The following is a 22,099-nucleotide window of genomic DNA, read 5'->3' as shown; positions in this document are numbered from 1 at the left end:
AAATGACTGAACAGTATATAAAAGAAAACTTAGTGCTACTGTGGTGTCCCTCAAGAGGAAAAAAAACAATCCTATTGCAAATCATGCTCACTAAAGGAAAATTTCCTGGAAACCATTTTTCCTATATAAAGTTATAGAAACCAAAGTAAAACACTCCTACTTCAAAGAGAAGTCTGCTAGCATGCTAAGACAACTACACATTACTTTCCATGTATATGCACCTACTGGCTCTTAAGACCCTGACTTAACACAAAGGATGTTTGTTGGATTTGCTTCATCCTCAGTTAAGCCATCAGTACCACTTGGGATATTATAATAAATTAATGTGGTCAGCAGCATGAGTTAAATAGTGTCCCCTACCCTATGCTGTGGTTCAAAATCTAGAACAGATGAAGTTGCATTATACTAAAAAGAAGGGGGAGGAGGAGAGGGATGTCTCGTTCAAATGCACCCTGAAATGTTGAATTTTAAACACTGGATTTAAAAAAAACATTCACACTTTCTTTCAGTGAAATAGTTCATCACATCTCTAAGCTCAGCAGCACAAGAAACACAGTCTATCAAGTTGAGGAAGGTTCCTTCAGGCTCTGCTTCTGGGAAAGCATGAATGATAACTTCAGAGTGGTGGCAAGTCTGCACTGGCTGTCCTTCTCCAGAGTCTCATCCCCATCCTGCAGGCTTTCCTTATCTAGCTCACCTCTGCATCTAGCCTTATTGCACTTCCTAAAGACCCGTCCTGAAAGAAACCCATTGCAAAGCAGATGCCTTCTATTGCCTTTCTGATTTAGAAAGCCTGGGAAGGAAAGAATGGAGATCTCACTGTCCATACAGGAGGCAGGCTCATGATCTGTTTGTTCAGCATAGTTTAACAATCTACTGTTTCCAAATGAATACAGCAATTGTGTATGCTCAAAGCCTTTTGAGTAAAGTACCACATTAAACTCAAATCATCAAGTCATTGGAGTTGTGGGAATTTCTCTGTCAAACACAGTAACTTCTGAGGTCACAACAACTTGACCAGAAATGAGTCAAAAACAAATAAAAATCTGTGTTCCCTCTCTCCATCCTTAACTTTTCATGAATTATTGCTCTGATTCAAAAATGTATAACATCAAGCTTCATAAGGACTTGGTATGAAAACTTGGTTTGGTTTTTAGAAAATAATAAGCACCTACCTTGCCCCCTCACTCCCTTAATTAGATTCCTCTTCCATCCTTCCCCTGCCCAACTTTCCTTTCCTCCTCCAACTGCATGTCATTATTACTTCCCTTCCATCACTCTGATACACATATGTGTGTATTCAGTTACTCATCTGTCTTAATTTCCTGACATCTAGATCTAGTGTTCTGCTGTCTCCTTTAGACCTCCTCTCTTCTGTAAGTTTCTCTGGAAAGGTCTGCATCTAGGTCTGCATCTGGATCTGCATCAGGGCTCTGGATACTTTGCATCTGAACGCAGCAACTAGACCGTCTTCCTTTTTACTCATTTACAATAGCTTTTTTATGTTTCCAAGGTGTTTTTCTCCACTGTTCATAATAAACGGGTGCAAAATAGTTACAATTCTCTTTGCTAATGGCCTACACACCAGAATTTTGGAAGTACTGTGACACCTCTGGCATCAATAATTCAAAATATTATTAAAATTTCTTTGAGCTAAAAATTTTTTTATTCCCAATATTCACTGAAACCTATCCAGTCCCTTTGAAAAATCTTTAGAACTGAAACAGTGTTTAAAAACTGCTCTTTAGGAGTGACACTCCAACTATTTCATCATTCCTTTGGTTTTTTGTAGTGTAAGTTATGGAGCTGAGTAAGATTTCTTCAGGGACAATATGGATTAATAATAGATGTGGAGGAAAAGCAGAACTGGTGACTGCACTCACAATCTCCTAAGTCTCACTGGATGTGAAAGTGTTTCTAACCAGCATATTCTGCAATGCTGATATGGCCACATATACCACAGACTCACTTAAAAAGTAGTTTTTAAAGCTTTTATACTACTGCTACCAAAATATCTGTTACATTTTAAGCATTCCCTACACAAATTCAGCTCAAAAAGCTCACAAGATATAACCCACAGCAGAAGTGGAGTTTTGAGCTGGAACAATTAATAAAAGAGTTCTTAACTGTGGTGGGTGAATTTTTGAGGGGTGGCAGACTGGGAGGTTTCATAGCTTGTGTTAGGACTGCCTAGTACTTTGGAGACCAACAGGAGCAGCACCAACCTTCAGTGGCAGATGTGCTAGCCAGGGTAAAGTAATACTGAACTTCATTTAGCTTTCTGGTATATATACTGAAATCTGCAGTGAAGCAGCATGCTACATTTCAAATAAGCACGAGCCCAAATGTGCTCCTGTGCAGGATGGGGGACAAACCCATCAGGTATCTTGAGTCTATCCTGCTTGAAGCCCTTCCAGACTTTCTGTTCTGTCAACAGATACAATATTCTAGAACAAAGTACTAGATCAGGGCAAACTTTGCATTACAACCAACTATGGTGCTCCAGAAATATTCCCATCTTGTCTTTTAAGAAGAATCAAGAAGAATGCAGCTTTTGGGAAGGATAAAATGAAAAATATTTTTTCTTTCCTATACTTTAAATTCAGCTTGACAGACAAAATTTTTGCTTCTCTTCCTTCTGAGGACATAATCTATTCCTTTTCTCTGGCCACCTTCCTTCATTTAATTTCCTTAGTCTCCTGACTGACAACAGATCAAAACACTCAAGGAGGAAGACAAGGCAGATGAAGTAAAAATACAGGGTGTGTATTTTCAGGTTTAAAAAACCAAACAAGGTTGCAATTAAAGAATAAAATCCAAGGTACTACATAAGGAATAGCAAAATTATAGTGAATTGAAACATCTGAAAGTGTACAAGTTTACCTTACATCTTTCTACTATAACTTTCTGGATGCTACAGTAAACTAAACAGGTGAGTTTATTTAGGTGATTTATTACTCACAGTACAAAAGAAATATAGTTTGTCTCTTTCTCCATAAGACCATTTTTAAAACTACCTAGAAGTTATATTATTGCACTATACACTATTTGTACCTGACTACAAACACACACCTTCAAGTAAATTCAAACCCAGCAACTCTTCTGCAGTAACCAGTGGCGGATGAGGTTAACATGGTACAAATTAAAGCAAGGCCAAGTAGTTCAGCAATGTCACAGATAATTTTCAATAGCTTTGTATCTTTTCTATCTTCCTGGAAGCTGTGTCAATAGCCTCTACAGAAATTCAGTGAATCAGAAGAGGCAACTGCTCAGAAAAATGCCTCTTTGCCCAAAAATTATACAAAGAAGCTGCAGAAGCTAGGTTCAAATTAAACATTTTGAAAGAATGTCTATGTAATCCTCAGTCACTGAAATTAATAATATACTCTTCTGGCTTAGTATGATTAGATTTATTTTTCAAGCATATCCATATATATATATATACACATATATTCCTGATTTAAATGCAATTACAGTCTTTTAAACAAGTAACTGGGCTAATTATATCAGGTTTTTGTAATGCAGTCTTCCAGAAGTAGTCATAAGGGGTTAACATGACATGTAGTAATAACACAATTATTTTTAAGCTATCAATAAATCATTTTTCCTTTAAATAGTCAACTCTTCTTTGTGTTAATCTAAATATTTCAATTGACTGTTGCCAGACTTTCTGATTGTGCATCTTCTAAAAAATTGGGATGATAGAATAAATGAAGTATATATTAATACTTCCTGAGAGGTAACAGCTTGATAAGAATACTACTTATAATTTATCGTTCTGTCATGAAGCCCCATAGGGTACCTTACTGAAAAACTGAAGAAGCTGTCACAAAGCTTGTTTATGTGGGCACGCAGATGTGTTTACACAAATATAAAACATGACTGTCAGAGAACTGTAAAGCAAAATAAATTTCAAAACCAGAAAATCACTTTTAAAAACAAATATTCCCTTATGGGCATATTCCAATACACCAGACATTAATCACTGCATGATAAAACCTGGGCTTTGGTCAGACTGAGTAACAGAAAAGTTAGAGCTGCAGACATTTGCAGAATGGGACAAGCTACTCAGAGCATATATCCAAGTTCTTACATTCAAAAGGACATTACAATACCAGGTGTACAGTGCTGACTTTATTTAACCTTAGCTCTTAGGTGACTTGTGAAATTGCATGTGACAAGAAGGACTATCCTGTATTTCTCTGCTTTGAAAGAATGCAAGTTATACAATGTGACAACACTATTTAATGATCTATATTCTAATCAGATATGCCTTTAAGGATAACAAAATTTCTACTGCATATAAAAATATTGTGTGATGGCAGCTAACACAATTGTGTTGGATATTAAAATCATACATTAGAATTTAAAGTTAAATCTAAGACACTAATAATTTTCTCCTCAATCACTTTTTAATTTGACATAATGATATTCAGTTATTAAACGGAAAAAAAACCCAACAACTGTATTTGTTACAGGATAATTATAGAAGAATAAAGGAAATGTTTGCCATAATTAATTGTATAGGGGAATGAACAGGATAGGCACTGCCTCTGAAACAACAGTTTGTTTTTTTTTCTTTGGAGATTGGATTTCTTAAATTCAGAGGCCTGCACTTTGTTTCAGTCACATGAACAGATAAATGACAGATAGACTCTATCTAGGATTCTTAAGATACAGTCTTTTCAAAGTGCACTAAAGAGAATGATAAAAGGATATTTCACGAAACAGAAAAGGAAACAGAGTAAGTATGAAGTTGTGACTTTGGAAAGAAATGTTAGAGGACTAAGAGTGCAAAAGAAAAGTAACAATAGATTCTTGAAAACAGACATGAAAATAAACACTAGCTGGGGGGACCAGCCCATGGAAGGGTCTGACTGAAGCTGTTGTTGATATTACTACACAGATTCACTAAGTTTGACTAAAGTAGTTGAAGCCAAAGGAGTCACTCCACTGATGTCAGGCTTCATTCAGGGCACTACATGTGGTCCTTCTGATCCCTCATCCTTTCATCTAGGCTGAGAATCTTCCCCACTTCACTGAACACTACCATCTCCCATTTCTCTATGAATCTGTGTCTGTCCCCTCCCTCTAGAGGTGTTTTTTCTTAACCAGTCACATCTGTGCCTGCCTCAAACCAATAAAATTTCTAGCTCTTGTTAAGGGCAGTAGCAAAGTCCATTGAGTATATTAGTACTAATGGGAAGGCAGTGGCTTGAGAAGCTCAGGAACTCTGGAACCTAAAGTGTAAATTCAAGAAGTGAGAGCATAGAGACATAGCTAAAACATGAGAAATTATTTACTTTTGCTTATTTAAGTTATGCAGGAATATGAAGCTTTTTCGTGCGCATTATCTACATCCCAAATATAGCATAAGGCACACTGAACACTGAAGCACAGGTCACTGTTTTATTATCTAGTGTTTAGACCTCACAGCTAGTCAGGATATCAGCTAACAGAACATTTCAAAAGCAAAGTCTACCCTCCCAGAGCCTGCCATTACTGGATTTAAATATTTACTATGACTTGAATTAGTAGTACTTTAATGGGTTTTTTTCTGATGTACGTGTGACAATGTTGACAGGAATTTCTATCAGTTCAGGATACTAAGTACAGAGACTAAAACATTATCAGATCATGTTGACCAAATGTCAAAAGCAAGAACTCTCCCATTCCTTCCCTTTCCTTCAAATACTTAATATTTTCCTTTTCGAAAGAAGCATGTCTTTTATCTCAATAAATTCTGTTTGCTTCTGGAGCATGAGTCACACTCTTCAATTATTTTCAGTTGATTGTATAATTTTTACTGAGGTTTGGTTGGTCTTTATTCAGTTTGGGTTTTCTAGTAAGAATATCAGCTTACCTTCTGGTGAGGTACCTGGCTTTTGAGAAAACACAGAGCTTATTTTACTCTTCTTGCTGCTGTTGCTGTTGACAGACAAGGTGGACTGAATTTTTCTGTGCATTTTTTCTGAAACAGGAGACGAAAGCTTTCTGTTGTCTGCAGGCATATGCTTGACCCCATTATGAATTCCACTTCCATTACTCAGACCCACATGGCCATTTTGGATTTTGCCACTTTCTTCCTCACTCCTTTCCAGTGCTGAAGCATTTGGCTGAGGCAAACGTTGAGGTTGTGCTTAAAGAACAAGAAAGAAAGGGTTCATTTAAATTGCAAATTGATAACTGACCACTTTAGGCTAGACTGGGAATGCAACTTTCCTTGCTCTTATTGATCTAAAAACAGACTGACAAGTTAACATTCCCCATCAAGACAATAAAGCAAAAAATATCTCTAGATTAAAAATAATTATTAGTTATTCAAAAAGCAGGTCACATCTTCATGAGACCTTGATTATCCATTTGACAATCCAAGGAAAGGCTTGCAAAGCTCTATGAACTACACAGAGAAATAATGCAAGTAACTTGAAGAAAGGGAAAAAGTCAAGATTGGGAAGGAATGTAGCAAAACTGATATAAATTTGTATTGATGTAATCAAATTAATAACGTGTGAAATACACCCAAATGAGAGAAAAAGTGTAAGAATAAAGATACAGACCCCAGTAATGGGCTAAGATGCAGGCTGCCAGCATTCAGAAAACAACCTCAGTGATGTGGTAGGGGTCCCCTGACACTCAGCCACCCAGCATATTATGAACAAAGAACAGGAACATCCTGGTAACTAACAAGTTTGAGCTTAAATCATAGAGCTCATGGATTACAGAGAAGTACAAAACCAACCAAGATCTGGTTCTGTGGAGGAGGTAACCAGAAAGAACATGGATTCAAACACCACGGAGCTGTGGCAAGCCAGAGTCCCCCCCGCCTCTGCATTTTTCAACTCAGAATCACAAGTTAAGAAATGGCTGTAATGGGCCAGTTCGGAATTTAATGAAAACATTTAAATGGTCAAAGGAATAAAAAGAAAAACCCTGTCAAGGCAAGAATCTGCAGTGACCTGGCTAAGTCTCCAAGAGTACATGCTATCAACTCATCCTAATGAGTAAGTGTGAAACTCAGCCATTTTGTGTTGAGCTAATGTATCATAAAGGAGAATATTTGTAACATGGAAAGGGATTTCCTATGTATTCTTTAGTCTGTAACTAAAGAAAATATGCATAACTTTTTAATGTAAAGCTTAGTAATGAAGAAAAGTGGTTTCAATGTAACAATTCTTATTTAGAAAAAATCATGCAGATTTCATGGGGAAAACTAATTAAACTGTAAACACAGTAACACAACAAGATTTCACAATCAAAAAGTATCAGCCCAATCATCTCTCCTAATCAAAACACTGCATCATGCTTGGAAATAAAGAGGTTTCCAGACAGTCCAATCTTCACCTATTTAAAAATGCTACGTCAAAGAAGAAGTCCAGATTCTATTAGATACCCAAGGGACGAGGAATTAGTGCCAGCAGTAAAAAAAAAACAATGCTGCAGTTCATTCTCTTTTCAGATGATTCATATCCATTTTCTGATGATTTCACAGTATCAAGGTAAAATATATATAGATAATTATAGGTAGCTTGTTCTTAAAAAAACTACTCCACCGATCACTTCAGGTACAAGTTAACAAATTTTCCAATAAATACTACTAGGACAAACAGACCAAGATGGTCTCTAAAAGGACTCAGTTCTAAATTTGCCTAACAAACCCCCAATGCTTTCCTTTTATCCAGAACACTAACACTGCTCTCATATTGCTTTCTCCACAATCATGAACTTTTCCAGATTAAACTTCACACAAATCTTAAACTTTATGTTCTGGTCACGCTCACAGGTAACAGAGGATTCTTTTTCATAATAGTTTAAATATGAACTGGTTCATGCTTTTCTTGCCACTTGATATTTTAGTCAATGCCACTAACGTTTTCAGAAGATAGCCTTGACTGCCCACATTTATCTAGGTCAAAGTAACCCTGCTTGAACCTACTTGACCAAAGTGATAATTTTCTGTTGCAGGAGAGAAAGAGAGGGCTGGGGGAAACATTCATGTTTTAGACTCCCCGAAGATATTACAGGGAATACAAAGATCAAAGATCATTCCTTTCCATTACCAGTAGTAACTGCTCAGAAACCTCCAAGCCAACAAAACAGGAGCACACTATCTGAGACCTGAAGAAGTAACTGGTACCCAAAGGCTTTTTTATTGACAACTCTGAAACTGCTTCTCCTTCAATTTTGCATTAGTGTTTGTAAAATCTATGAACAGAAGCATAAGAAAGGCACTTTCTTCCCTTTGGAATGCAATTTGGGCTATGGATGCCTTGAGAGGCTACCTAGAACAGAGGCTAGACAGTGTTAAAGGAATAAAGCAGGTGTTTATTAAATGGCCTTCAAAGGATATACCTTGGGCAGTACCAGAGCCTGGCTGAGACTACACCCAAGATGGACCCTGGGTCACAGTTTTTCACACTTTTAGAGGTTTTGCTCCATTTACATATTGGGGTTAGTTGTCCAATTACAGCTTCAGGTTATGCAGTTCCATCCTCCCAGATTGCTCCTCAATTCCCTGTTGTTTACACTTTTGGGGCCTGAAGCTGCAATGGCATCCTTGGTTCTCAGGCTGGAAAAGGATTGTTTTGTCCGACTAGACTGTGAAGAGAACTTGCTGACACTTTATATGAGGTTCACAGTTATACACTAATACAGTACAGAATCTGAAAAATATGAAAGTTAAAACTTAATGCATCACTATATATTTAGTTAACATTTCCAAACTCTCATAAACATTCCAAACCAAATTTTTGTGGAATTTTCTCCTATTTGAATAAATATTATTAAAAGTATACTACCAGGAACCCTTTGTGTAGATTCTCTTTCCATGTATGTGCAAAATAGTCATAAATCTTTGCCAATACCAGAAATGAAAATTTACTCTCTAAAATTCAGTGTTTATATCTACAGAACCCCATAGTTTTATCTTCACTATCCAACTTAAATGCATTTTGTAATTAAGGAAAAGTGTTTTTCACATTTCATGTAATGTTTCCTCACCCTGCATTGCTTATGATTCCCTGCTGTGGAGTGCAGTTGTACCAATGAACTAGAATTGCTGGGGAGCAGTTAACCTTCCTCAATAAACAAGAGCAACAGACTTTTCGAAAAATTCTCTATGTCTGAATGACATATTAAAACTGACATCTATGACCTTTATCTAAGCCACTTAAATTGGTGGTGGCAGTTTACAAATTGTTTATATATTTTGGGAGCTTTGCTACAACATGGGAACTTGACAAAATATCCAAAATTCATTCTTTAAAATTAGGTGTGTTTCTGTCAAACTGTGGATGAATGGAAAGACTTGGAAATCTGAACAGTTACAGGCTTTTGATTTTATCATTATTTTTACTAATGGTTTAGGGACTTTTCTATCTTTTTTTTTATTATTTTAATTTTTTATTAAGTAATCCTGTTCCCAAAGTACCCTTACTTGCATCTTTTAGCATTAACATACAACTTTTTAGCTGACTGGCTTTACAGTATTCACGTGTGATACGCAGGTCAAATCAAAATGGAATAAAACCCCAAATGGATTAGTTATCTCAATTTAAATTTATTTTAACTTTATTGATAATTTTGCACTAGGGAGACTTGAATCTTATGGTTAAAACACACTTGAAACCAATTAGGAACCATATGACCGCATTCTAGCATAAAGAACAAAAGCAATTGACAGTTCCGAGATTAAACCACAACTACTCAGTTTAGAACAGAAATATTTTTGCCTTATTTTTTAAGGTTGTGTATATCTTAAAAAAAAAAAAAAAAAAAAAAAGGTGTAATATGGAGAACGACACAATGCTTCTTAAAACACAGTGATACCCAGGGACTCTCACTCTCTCTTTAATGATCCACTGCTCTCATTCAGCTGTCTTTCTTTTTTCAAATCTTTACATATGTGACAGCTCTCAAAAGTAGACCATAGACCATCTGGCATTTTCCGAGGTGTAACTTGTGCAAATTCAGCTCTACTGGGAACACAATGCTATCTTCTGCCTGCGTTATAAAAGATACAATAGAATGTAGAACTTATGAGTTGTTTTGAATTATTCATTTTTTGCCTGTATATTCAAGAAATTTTACAAACTCTGCATTTTGTACTACATAATCACATGCGTTAAAGGTACAAAGAAACTTTTTGACACCTCTTTTCTACAGAAAGATGGCATTTTGTTTGATATGTGAACATTCAGCGCCTGTTATATCATTCTAAACAGGCCGTGTGCTGCTACAAAAGATCCCATTTTACACTCTATGTATGAGCAAAAATGTTATTCTTGATATTCACTAACTAATGCAACACACATCAAAATTTCAAATGTGTGTTGGATGAACATTCAGCATCATCAAATCAGGATGGTACTGGTCACTTACTATATGTTAAAGATTTAAGAAAAAAATCATTCCTCAGACAACACAGAAAAATTGTCATTTCAAACATCTACAATGAGTAGTTTCAAAACGTCCTAAGAAATACCATGCTTTTCAGGTTAATATGTTTTTAATCTTTAGCAAAACCAGTAGATTTAAGTCAATATTTTATACAGTGCTAACACTAGTGGATTTTCAATAAGAATGATAAATATTGGATTAATGATTCAATAGACTGAATCTTTTTTGATAGAAAACTAGCAGATAATACAGGTAGTAATAACTGCACATGAATCTGCTGCCTTGGAAAAGCAATAAAAAGGCCATATATTGCTATAGCATATAATCTATTAGCGTGTTTCACACCTCCTTTTTGTTGGTTTCCTTGCAAAGGGGGCCTTAATACAGTGACTTCTGCTGTTATTTAACTGACTTTGCACAATAATTTAATTGTAAGGTTATTATCTGGTGAATTCAAGTAGTAAACATTTATTATGGTTTTTGATGGTTTTGAAGTAACTATGCACATTCTCCTTCAGACTGTAAAACTCTTAGCATACTTTAAATGAATATTCACATAGATATGCACCCTGACTGAACACTGATTTACACCTTGCAAAGTCCCAGCTGTTCTTAAAAGAAAAATTCTGATGCATGCATTTAAGAGGAAAATGTATGTCAACAGAGGGAAACTCTCAACCAAAAGAGGACCAAAAGAAGACAGTCTAAGCTATCATTAGGGATTTTATACAAAACACAAAAACAAACACACACTGAATGCAGACTCCTCTGAGTCAAAGTGAATCAAAACAAAACATCAGGCGGGAGAGAAGAACTGAGACAGTTAATTAGTAGCCTAATCACATCAAAAGCAATTCCAAAGCAGCTGATACAGACATCTGTGGAGTTTTGCTAGTCTGGCCAATGAAAGTGATGGAAAAAAAACTTTCCAGTTTACAGCTTGAGTTATCTGACTACACACCCAGAGAGGGAAGAACAATTTTTTTCCTTATGTATGACACAACAGTTTATGATGACAAATCAGGCCACAGTAACAGTATTTTTGCAGGTGGATGTAGAAGAATAAAATGCACAACTCCTGGTTGTAAAAACTGTAATTGCATTTTCAAACATTGAGAAAATACATCATATTGTTTCACTGTATTCTTAACCCTTCTCTCTTCCCCAAAAGGTTGCAACTACAATTGGAAGATGAGTTTTTTTGGAAATACAGAGGTCCTGATTGGTTCCACTAACACTGAAAGTCAAGATCTACAAATTAATTTGAGCTGGAGGAACTGTTTGATCTCAGTGGACACTGCTCCTACTCCCTCTGCATGGATCACATGGAACAGACCATATGTAAGAGAGGTAAGAATCAGGCCTCTGGTTTTTATCAGTGCTTCTTTGCAACACTGATTTAAGCATAAGGGGGAAAATAAAGCAGATGGCAGTCAAGGATTGCACAGTAAAACCAGGGCTGCCTGAATTCTACAGTAAAATTAAGGTGTTTCTAAATTACTTCTGGAGAAAACATAAATTCTTTAGATATAAAAGGCAATGTTTCTCACAGACAAGCAAAAAAATCTTAACTTTTCAAGAAAATCATATATTGTATGTTATAGGCTCAATAAGCATAAAATGTTACTGAAACTGGAAGAACTCAAGTATCTCAATCCTTCTCCATCCCCACTTTCTAACTAAATCCTGACTAGTCTCTAATATGATCTTCAAACTACATCAATAGCTTTCTCTGTCTAGCTATCCAGAATATTAACATTCAGATTACAAGACGTACCTCTGAGTCAACCTGTGAAGTGGCTTTTGTCAGCAATTATTTTTGAATATTTTCTGGGACATAAATAGCATATACTGCAGCTACCATATCACAGAAGGCATACATTAACTAAATAACAAGGTACCATCAAGGCACCATCTATCTTTTAAAATCATTTTTTTACACTGAATTTTTTATACCATGCTGACTTTACAAGGAAAACAAAGTATCAACTAACAGCATCAACCACCTTTTTAGAATTCCTTCTTGTAAGACATGAGGACATCTTCAAAATGAATACAATATATTATTATGAAACAGGATGTCCTTTGTAATGAAAATACTGTAGTAAAATTGCTGGTACGAGTTTTACAGGACCCACACTGAGAGCACTTTGTTAGAATACATCTGAGAGCACATCCAGGGAACACCTGGTATAACAGAAACAAGGCTGGCAGGGGACAAAGGGAAAAGACATTTTATCCTGTCAGCTTTCACTTGGTGAAAGGTGGACAAGAATGGCAAACGTGTGCATGTGTGTCTATGGGTTGAGAAGCAACACAAGTGCACAAGACAGTGCCCAAAGTACTCTTATATCTGTGCAAAGACACCTGCAGTGCCTTCCTCTGGAAGCACTGCAGGACTTTACACACTGTTTGAAGGGTTGCAGGAATTGTATAAAGATGTCTTTGACATACCCAGAGAGATGCGGTTAGCACAGGGAAGCATGAAAAGGGCTCGTAGCCAGGGTTTACAAAGTTGAAAAGCATTCCAACTGGCAATATGGGGTGACTTTCTCTATTTACAAATCCTACATCCTTCCTGATGTGATTCCACAAAATGAACAAATGTCCACTGATTTTCTTTAATGACTGCAACAGCAAATTTTAAATATTTGCTACACTGAGTAAAACCCCTAACATTTTTAGTTACCTATCTTGTAAAAATTATCTCAGAATCAAAATACCCTTTGGCTTCTAATTTCAAGATTGTCAGTAAATTATTCTTCTTTATCGAACATATCTTGCCATCATTAGCAATGTTTTTTTCTGAGACTGCAAATATTGTCACCTATGGTAAACTTTGCAGATGATCTAGGAATTTTTGGTAGATCGCAATATAATTAGAAATAAAGAGAATTCACATACTGCACTGATTGTCAAACTACACCTACATAAAGTTGAATACAGTTCTTACTATAGCATAGTTTGTCGTTTCTTGAGAACAAACAACAGGAACTCACCACAAAATACCAAGAGCCAAACACAAACCAGGGCATTATAGGTAATAGGCACCCATACACCTGGGGAATAAATCCCTACATAAAGTTTCATCCAAGAGTAGGAAATTTTACCAGAAACTTTTCACTTGCAACATTTCTGCATCCATTTTTCTTCTCAAGCATTCTGCTAGGACTGGAAAAGAATTGCACTGTATTTGCTCTTATGTTTCATAGTGTTACAAATATGTACTGCAGTAGTAGCAGTTGCACACACATGTGGAATAGCAGGTTTACTCCTAATCTCCAATCCAACACTCCTAGGGCATATTTATGGAGTTTAATAGATTCATTAGTTACTACTGCAGCTAGTTCCTTGTTCAGTTGTTTGCTGTTGCAGCTAGTTTGTAAGTTGGTTTGGGGTTTTTTTACAATTTAAGATTTTTTTCTTATTTAAGGTGAGATCTTTAGTTATTTCATCCTGTGTTTTCTACAGAGGTAATTTATTAAGAGACATCTTCATCTACTTGTTCTTTTTTTTTTTTTTTTTTTTTTTTTTTGACTGGTTGTTGTTACATTTTCTTTCATAAAACACAGTGGCTTGAAAACACTGGATCTCAGAACTGAACAATCAGTGCATTAAGAATCAGAGAATTAGCTTTTTGCTAATTCTTAATGCATTAAAATAGATCTATTTCTTCAACACAAATAATCAGCAATTTCCTAAATGTGAAGACGGGCTCTGAAATGATAAAGGGCACTAGGAGTGCAATACAATCCATCTCACTGAGGAACAGAATGCTTTGTTTCTGGAGCCCCAACTTTAAAAGAAAGTTTATCAACCACTAAAGGTAATCCAAGCTGTTGGGGTGCCATTACAGCAGTTATGCTATTTGTATCTGCTACAACATACAGTAGTACCACTGCATAAAGACACACTGATGTCCCATGGAATTTGACACATTAAGTCTCAAATATTTGAAATAGTTTTGATGCCCCTCACCATTGTGTTACTTGCTCCCAAATAAAGTAAAAAACATCAAAGAGAAGCTCCAAACAACAGGATATGGCTTGCTGGGTTTTGCCTCATAAGCGGCACAGCAGGATGCACCAGTCAGGAGAGATAACCTCAGTGTCATTAACAGCCATAACCTGAGCAAGTGCACAAACAGGTCCTCTTGCCTCCAGCACCTCCTGCTGCCTTCCTCAAAACCCCTGCAGCCACTGACAAACTAGACTCTGTTTTACCACAGGAAAAAATGTGGGATGGTGAGGCAGCAGCTTCTCAGACAAGCCCATACAGCATTCATCTCTGAGTATGAAGATATTCTGAGGTCAGGTTTATTTTCCACTGACCGTATATATCAAGTGTGCACATGTCAAGATTACAGTGGTCAGCGAAACTCATACAAAAAAAATGCATATAAACTGGCTGTACTTGGTTTTAAAAAGAACCCAAAAGGAAATGCTTGGAATGAGCAATTTCCTTAATGTTCACTGCTCCCTTGACTTCTAATCCTCAGCTCACGTAAGTGACAGAATTTCAGAAGATTCTAGAAAGTGTTCCACCTCAGTTGTGATCACCTGCTCTCAGTGCACCATCTTTTGCAATCTCTACAATTTTAATACCCAATGCTACTATTAACAAAACTAATTGCAGAAATCAAAAACAGAAGTGAAAACATAGTAACAGCAACAGAGAAGATTATATTAAAAGATGGCAGGAAAACACAGAACATGAATACAAATATAGTAATATATAAATTGATAACTGAGTTTTTGATTCCATTGCTCCATTTATTTTCTCTTTGCTATTCTTTCTTGCAACATATAGCTGATGCTAAGTTTGGCATTGGCTGATACAAAGTACCAGAAAACCAAAGAAAGAAAGAAAGAAAAAAAGCACAGCTGCAAGAAAAATATAACAAGAGAAGCAAATGGACAATAATGCCAAATAACACCCAAAACTTGGGATTTTACATTATTAAAACAATAGTAGAGCAAAAACATCAAAAGAAAAAAGAGCCTATAGGAACTAGCCAGAAGAAGAGAACACTGGAAGGGAAGGAGACAAAGAGAAATAATACATAGTGAGCTGAGCCACTTTATTTCTGTGAGAGCAGAAAAGAGTGTGGAAGAAGAAAAAAAAAATCACAAGTAAAATCCCAGCAAATCTGAAGCATTTGCTACAGATTTTACAAGTAAGAAAAGAATTAAATGATAACTCATTAGTTGATAAGCAGTGAAATATAACAAAGATAAACATTTTATACTTATACAGAGATCAAGTCCTGAAGCAATAGCTCCCCTTCCACTCAAGGTCCGAGAGGAGCCTGGAGCCCAGGCCAAAAATCAGCCACACTCAGCACTAGCAGCACAATGGAAAATGAAAATTCTGTGTCAGAAAGCAGGGTGAGGACTTGAGGTCCACAATAATAACTCTTCATGACCCATCTTTTCATAAATGCAGACTTCATAGTTAACAGAGTGATTGCCAGTAGGAGAAAAAAGATGTCGAAAAATGGTCGAGAGAGCAGTAAATGTCCATCTGTTTCCTGATCCTGAAAAAGCAAAGTGTGAGGAGAAAGAGAAGCAGCATCTATCTGCACAGGCAACACACTGAGAAGCTTTAGTCTCATTTATGGATGTTCTTCAGCTGCAAGAATTCCCTTATGGCAAGCAGGGTCCAGCAGATGGGCACAGGATACCTCTCACCAAACCACCAGGTGTCTGAGTCCATGGGCTGGATGAGTGGGGCTTCCCCATCCCAAAGCACTCCAGGGACCTCAGGTCACCAAAGGATTTTGAATCACACAAAAAGTCCAGGCACAGCTCCTGTCACCAAGGCTGTCTCAAGGGCGGCTGTATGCCACTAATGCACCAGCTTGGCATCAGGATGACCCAGAAATGAGAGTTCTTTTTCCACCTTTGAAGTAACTCTTTGGTGTACCTTGAAGTCACAAGGCACCATCTAACCCAAAATATTTTTGTGAAAGCTCTACATGTAAGATTCTTGAGAATATACTTTGAAAAGTGCTCTTTTTAGAGTCCTTGAAAAACCTATATTCTTTTTTTTTCTTCCCTAGATTAAAATCTACAAGCAACCATGGACTAAAAGGCTGAATCTCTGTATCAGAGCTGTCTTTTCCCTTCCCCACCCCACCCGACAGCAGTTTAACTTTGACTCAAAACCAGTTGTTTCATATGCCAAGGGAAAAGGCAACAGAGTCTTTCTGAACATAAACCTTTTTCAACTCAGAGCTTTGTGTGTCAAAGTCAACACTGAATGTACTGAACATACAATCATCGTCACCAATACTAAGGAAAAAAGGCAATTATTTTTTACTAAACTGCTTATTTATCACATTCTAGCAAAATGATCCAGCAAGACCTCTTTCTGACTTGGCTGGAAAAACCCACACATCCTGGCCAAGTTTTCATAATGACCTCGATTACATGAATTCAATATAGCAATAAAAACAAAAACCAAATGAGCTTTTGCCAGTTGCTCACGGGTCCATCCCTTAGAGCAGAGCAAAAGTCAGACTGCTGACCGTGCCTGCTGTAAACCAAACTTCCTGTAAAAACGATGCACTTGGTTTCCTGAAAGGAAGCAAAGCATAAGCTGCTCAAACAATACATAAGAAAGCTCTGATATCTCAGCCACACAGTTACAAATCTGTCCTGTTAGAAAAATACAGTGCCACATCAGTGACCAACAGCAACAAGTGCAAAAATTCAGAGAAACAAATGCATTACCTCAATAGGACAGCATCAGATTAGTTGAAAAAATAGAAAAATTGTTTTAATGGGATGAAATTACCTGTAAAACATTTTTCTTTCATTCCACCACTGAGCTAAAATTCTGATTCTCCACTCTGTTCATGAAACAAGATATAATTCCCTATGAAATTGTTGTGTCCAAACGATATTAACAGCAAAATACTAGTTTTTATCTCTAACATGCAGATAGGGATTATTCTCATTCCAGCGTGTTTAAAAGCATTCAACAGTACCTATGGAATTATTTTCATTCCCTATTAAGAACAGTTCTTTCAACTTACAAAACTATGCAATTTGACCCACTGAAGTTTATTTGGTTCATCTTTGGGTTTAAAATATTTTTAAGTAGCATTTAAATTTGAATTAGCTCCATGCTTGGAATCGGTGCTTTTTGCAACACAGTTGTTTTGTTTGGTTTTGAAACCTTTTGTTTTGTCTTAGAAGACATACTTCTCTTTATTCACAGAAAAAAAAAATCCTTCTGCACTAATCACAATTACTTTTTTTTAATGGAGTGCAGATACAGAAATGAAATCCATGCTGGGTCAGTATTATTTGCAATACTGAAAAATGTCCATTTATGCATTTTAAAAACATTTTATTACAAGTTTTTACAGTAAGCTGAAGGATTTCAAGAAAAGAAACATCATTTTAAGTGAAAGCATTAGAATTTAGCTACTTTTTCTTGTCCTTTACAGTTTAAAAGCTTTGAAGAAGTCACAGCTGAGACAGCAAGCTTGTCTTACCCACAAAGATCCGACGCACAGCACAGCAACCACATCAAACACAACCCACCTTCCCTCGCTGCTGATACAAGCCTTCAGCCACAAAAGCATTCCCAGCATCACCAGGCTGGTGAGAGGTGAGCCAAACTGCCCCTGTACCGTGCAGCTTTTCCCTGCCTGGCAAACACTGCAGCCTCACTTGCACTTCTTGGCCCCAAACAAAAACACTTGGGGAACCACTCAAACAACTGCTACGGGGGCAGAACTACACTGTTCTTAATGCCACCATATCCACTCTTCTGGAGAGTCCTGGCAATCTGCCATTCTATCTGCCATTTGGAATTCATTCCAGCACCCTTTTCTTTCATGTCCTTGAGTATAACTGGCTACATTTTACTGTGCCATAACATTTTCTGAGGCTGCTAGAACTAACAAATCATTATGGAATATTTCCCTACTACCTTTTATTTAATTAGCATTATGATGATTCAGCCAAAAATCCCTGTTTCTCTACAGTGCAGTACAAAGAGAGAAGCCAACCTACTCAAAAATTACCAATGTTTTATTTTTAAATACATGCTTTTTATTGGCTTCCCCAGTTTTCAGTCTTTAACTTTCTGCTTTTGTCAGTAACTACAAACTAACACCAGGTTAATTTTTTTTTTTATTTTATGAAAAATTAAATCTCATATTATCACATGGTTCTAGAAGCTGAGTTTCGTAGTGTGTTGTAAAATTTAACAGCTGGGGGCTTTGCCTGAATTGCACAGTATCTTTACAAAATTCACTGTTAGCTCTCCAATAGTCAGATTACTCATGCTAATACAGAAAAGGTCATTGCTGCTTAAAAACCAGCTTAAATGTTGATGTTAACACATAGATGCTGAAACAGGATTTTGTACTGAAGCACTTTAAGATACTTTCAGTCAACCTCTAAGCACAACCTTGCTGTCATTGCTTACAGGTTTGCCATTGTATTTGAGAAAGAAGTGGGGAAACAAAGGACTCTTCAAGCAACCAAATAGACAAACAAACAAAAATAGGAAAAAGGGGTACTAGAGAAAATTTTACAAACAGAAAAGAGAAAAATGGCTTGGCATCAGAATTATTAGAGGGATGGGCCAGTCCTTTCTTTATTCTTTTACTTTATAAAGGCAAATAAGAGAAAGAGGATACAGAATAATTTATTAAAAATGGGAACAAACCTTCAGCATTCCTCCAACTTTGATTCCACCATATCACTGATACGCACCCTTTACTTTCTTCCAAAATTACCCTAAATTCTAAGGAGTTTTTTTAAAAAATCAATAGTTTTCCATTATAGCCATCATGAAATGCACTTCTATCCCCAAGTTTTGAAAGTAAAATATATTTTCTATGGCAACCTTCCCTGTGCTTGAAAGCAAGTCTTCTCTCCTTTTACATAAGGACCTGCTCCAAAAAAATTCAACAAAATATAAATAATGAGACTGGAACTTCTTGCCCTATTCCAGCTATCACAGCAGAATTCCTGGTGTGGATGCTGATTTAATAACAAACAAAAGCTTTTGCCAAGTTATTTTCTCTTGTTCAAGGAGGGAGCATAGCCCAGCAAATGGGATCTCTCTCTGTTCTTCTGAAAATGCTAGAGTAGCAGATGTTCTATAATAACACAAACAGTCAAAACCAAATAGTGATTTACTTAAAATTGAGTTTGTCAACTAAACTGTAAGAAAAAGATTCCTCAGACATAACACCATGCTACAAATGGGAATCAGAAAATCAAGTGGACCGAGAAGTATATCAAGTAACAGTCAAATGAGTGGAACAAGAAGAGGAGTGGATAAAAACCAGGTACCTTTTACTAGAATTCCTCCTTTAAAAAGTGTTCTGAGTTGTTTTTTTCCCTTCCATATTTCCAAAGTTAAACACTGTCTTATTTGTTGTAAATACAAAACTCACACTAGTTGCAAGTTTCCAGGATTTGATCCAGCACAGGACAGCTTCAGAAGGGCTGTGCAGAAGACTCTCAGGGAGCACAGAGACCTTACAGCTGCTCCAGCTGCCTGAATGTATTCTGTCAGTTACTTCATAGCGTGATTAATGTACAGTGCCACCCAATCATCTATCTACTGCTGGATAAAAATATTTACCAACACTGATTTTACATTATAAATATGGCAGTGACTCATCACTAAAAAGTCACCACACAGTAAAAAGAATATATATATATATATTGAAGCAGGGAAATACTTCACAAAGTCATACTTACAAAGTGAGCTGCAAAATACTAAATGAGATTGTGTAATTTGATAAAGTCACCTATAAGAAAACTGCATGTACACTATCCAAGGTTACTCTGTATCCTGCCTCACCATCTAAATATTTTTCTGCATCACCTCTGTGAAAAACTGAGGTTGATCCCTCAGAAAAGTTTTTCCAGGCAGGTTAATCCCAAATCATCTCACCAAATCTTATTTTCTTTCATTTTGAAATTCAAGCAAAAAGAGTACTGTTCACTGATCTCCTGTATTCCTGAATTGTACAGTCCTAAAGGATGCTCCATTCTGGTTTGACACTGCTTTCACAGCCAGTTCTGGTTAGCACAATAATCTTTCATTGCTTTTCTGTCAAAATGTGAATTTTATTTCAACTTGCAACTGATGGAATACAGTCAAAATATGCACCTGTCCTATTGAAGAAAGGAGACTGGGAAAGGTAGATGCCTTCTAACTGGCTAAGAGGTTTTATTTTTGAAGATGTACTTCCGAGTTACTGTACCCGAAGACAGGCTTGCCCCTGATCTGCCAAAGAATGGCAATAGTTTATGCTCTCAGTAGCAAAAACTTGCCCTGAAGGTCAAATCTGACTCAAAGGCCATTTTTTAATAGGTTTGCCTAACTCTTTGCTCTACTTGACTTGTCTCAAAAGTAAACTTCTTGACATTTTATGCAAACATTATACAACCTTAAGTTTGAGTTATAAATCAATAAAACTCTCTTAAATGTGAGGAACCTTTGCAAGAGGAAAAAGTCTCTTAGCTGAAATTCTGCTGTAATTAACATTAGCATTGCTAAATTTTCTCCAAACAAGCGTCATAATATTTATAGTTCAAAGAGAAAACATGATAATTGAGATACTGCATACAATTTGAGGGAAGAAAGTTTACAAGTAAAATTTAAGCCTCTAAAAATCATGGGTCCGATGATTCAAAACAGAATTTGAAAAGTTCTTCTGGTAGGATGTATGAGTTTGCATTTTATAATCACAAACTTCAAGAGCAGTATCCACACAAAAACCTTTCTCACACACCAGAACACTTCAGTTTATTCAAAAAGAGTTAAGGCGCAGGTATCAAATAATCAACCATTTTCTTAAATCAAGCCTCAATATATGTGGAAACCTACTTTGCCAATAAAATGATTTTTAAAAATTGGTATTAGAAATAGCCTGAATGAGCACAGCTGTTTGACATTTTAATGTTTGTCAAAAGGTTCCTTGGGTTTGGATTATGAAAAAACTTTTAAGGGAAAATAGAAAGCCACGCCACAACAAGACACCAACAGGTCATAGGCTCCTGTTTCTCCTTGTCTTTTATAAAAATACCTTCAAAGAAAGGTACTTGGGGGTTCTTTTGCACTACAGGTCTCATATTATCAGAATGCATAAGAAGTAAGCAGTATTTAGATCTCCCTTTACTCTATGTAGCTGTATAAAGAAGAAAAATGTTTAACTATGATTACTTAGCTGAGGCTTATCCTGTCACCATGAGTCCCTCTCCCCCTCTTTCACTTTTTTATCAGTAAATAAAAAAATAAAAAATATTTAGAACTATTTTGACCCTTCTATTTTCAAGAATTTATTTCATTATTATGATGTAAACACAATATACTGCCTTTGACCTTTATAAACCTGCACCATGCTTTTCACACCAAAGACAGCAAATACAAAATTAAATCTAAAACAAGAAAAAAAGAACTTTTGCCATGGTTTAAATCCATGACATTTTTGCCAGCAGACAGGTTCCTCAAAGTATGTCTTAGATAATGACACTTCCTTACACTTTGTAATTTAGTGTTTTCTTTGCTAAATATGGCTAATTAAATACTGTTAGTACTGAAAACAGAAGAGTAAAACCACACTGACTCATTGGCTTGGTAGTATAATATTTCACATAGAATGCAGTCAAGAGTTTTCTTATTCCTCCTCTTTAAGGAGCTATTACAAGCATATTCTACT

General features: G+C 36.3%; 1 protein-coding gene across 3 annotated transcripts in view; it reads right to left on the bottom strand.

Annotated features, from left to right (window-relative positions):
- MDFIC (MyoD family inhibitor domain containing) overlaps positions 1–22,099 on the bottom strand; it is a 51,974-nt gene that overhangs the window by 10,044 nt on the left and 19,831 nt on the right. For all 3 annotated transcript variants that reach the window (XM_064702677.1, XM_064702678.1, XM_064702679.1), the window contains exon 4: positions 5,864–6,139. In XM_064702677.1, the coding sequence (XP_064558747.1) occupies positions 5,864–6,139 (276 nt within the window). The remainder of the gene's footprint in view (positions 1–5,863; positions 6,140–22,099) is intronic.

The sequence above is a fragment of the Zonotrichia leucophrys genome, chromosome 1A, assembly GCF_028769735.1.
Source record: "Zonotrichia leucophrys gambelii isolate GWCS_2022_RI chromosome 1A, RI_Zleu_2.0, whole genome shotgun sequence".
NCBI lineage: Eukaryota > Metazoa > Chordata > Aves > Passeriformes > Passerellidae > Zonotrichia > Zonotrichia leucophrys.
This window is presented reverse-complemented; position numbering and strand designations above follow the sequence as displayed.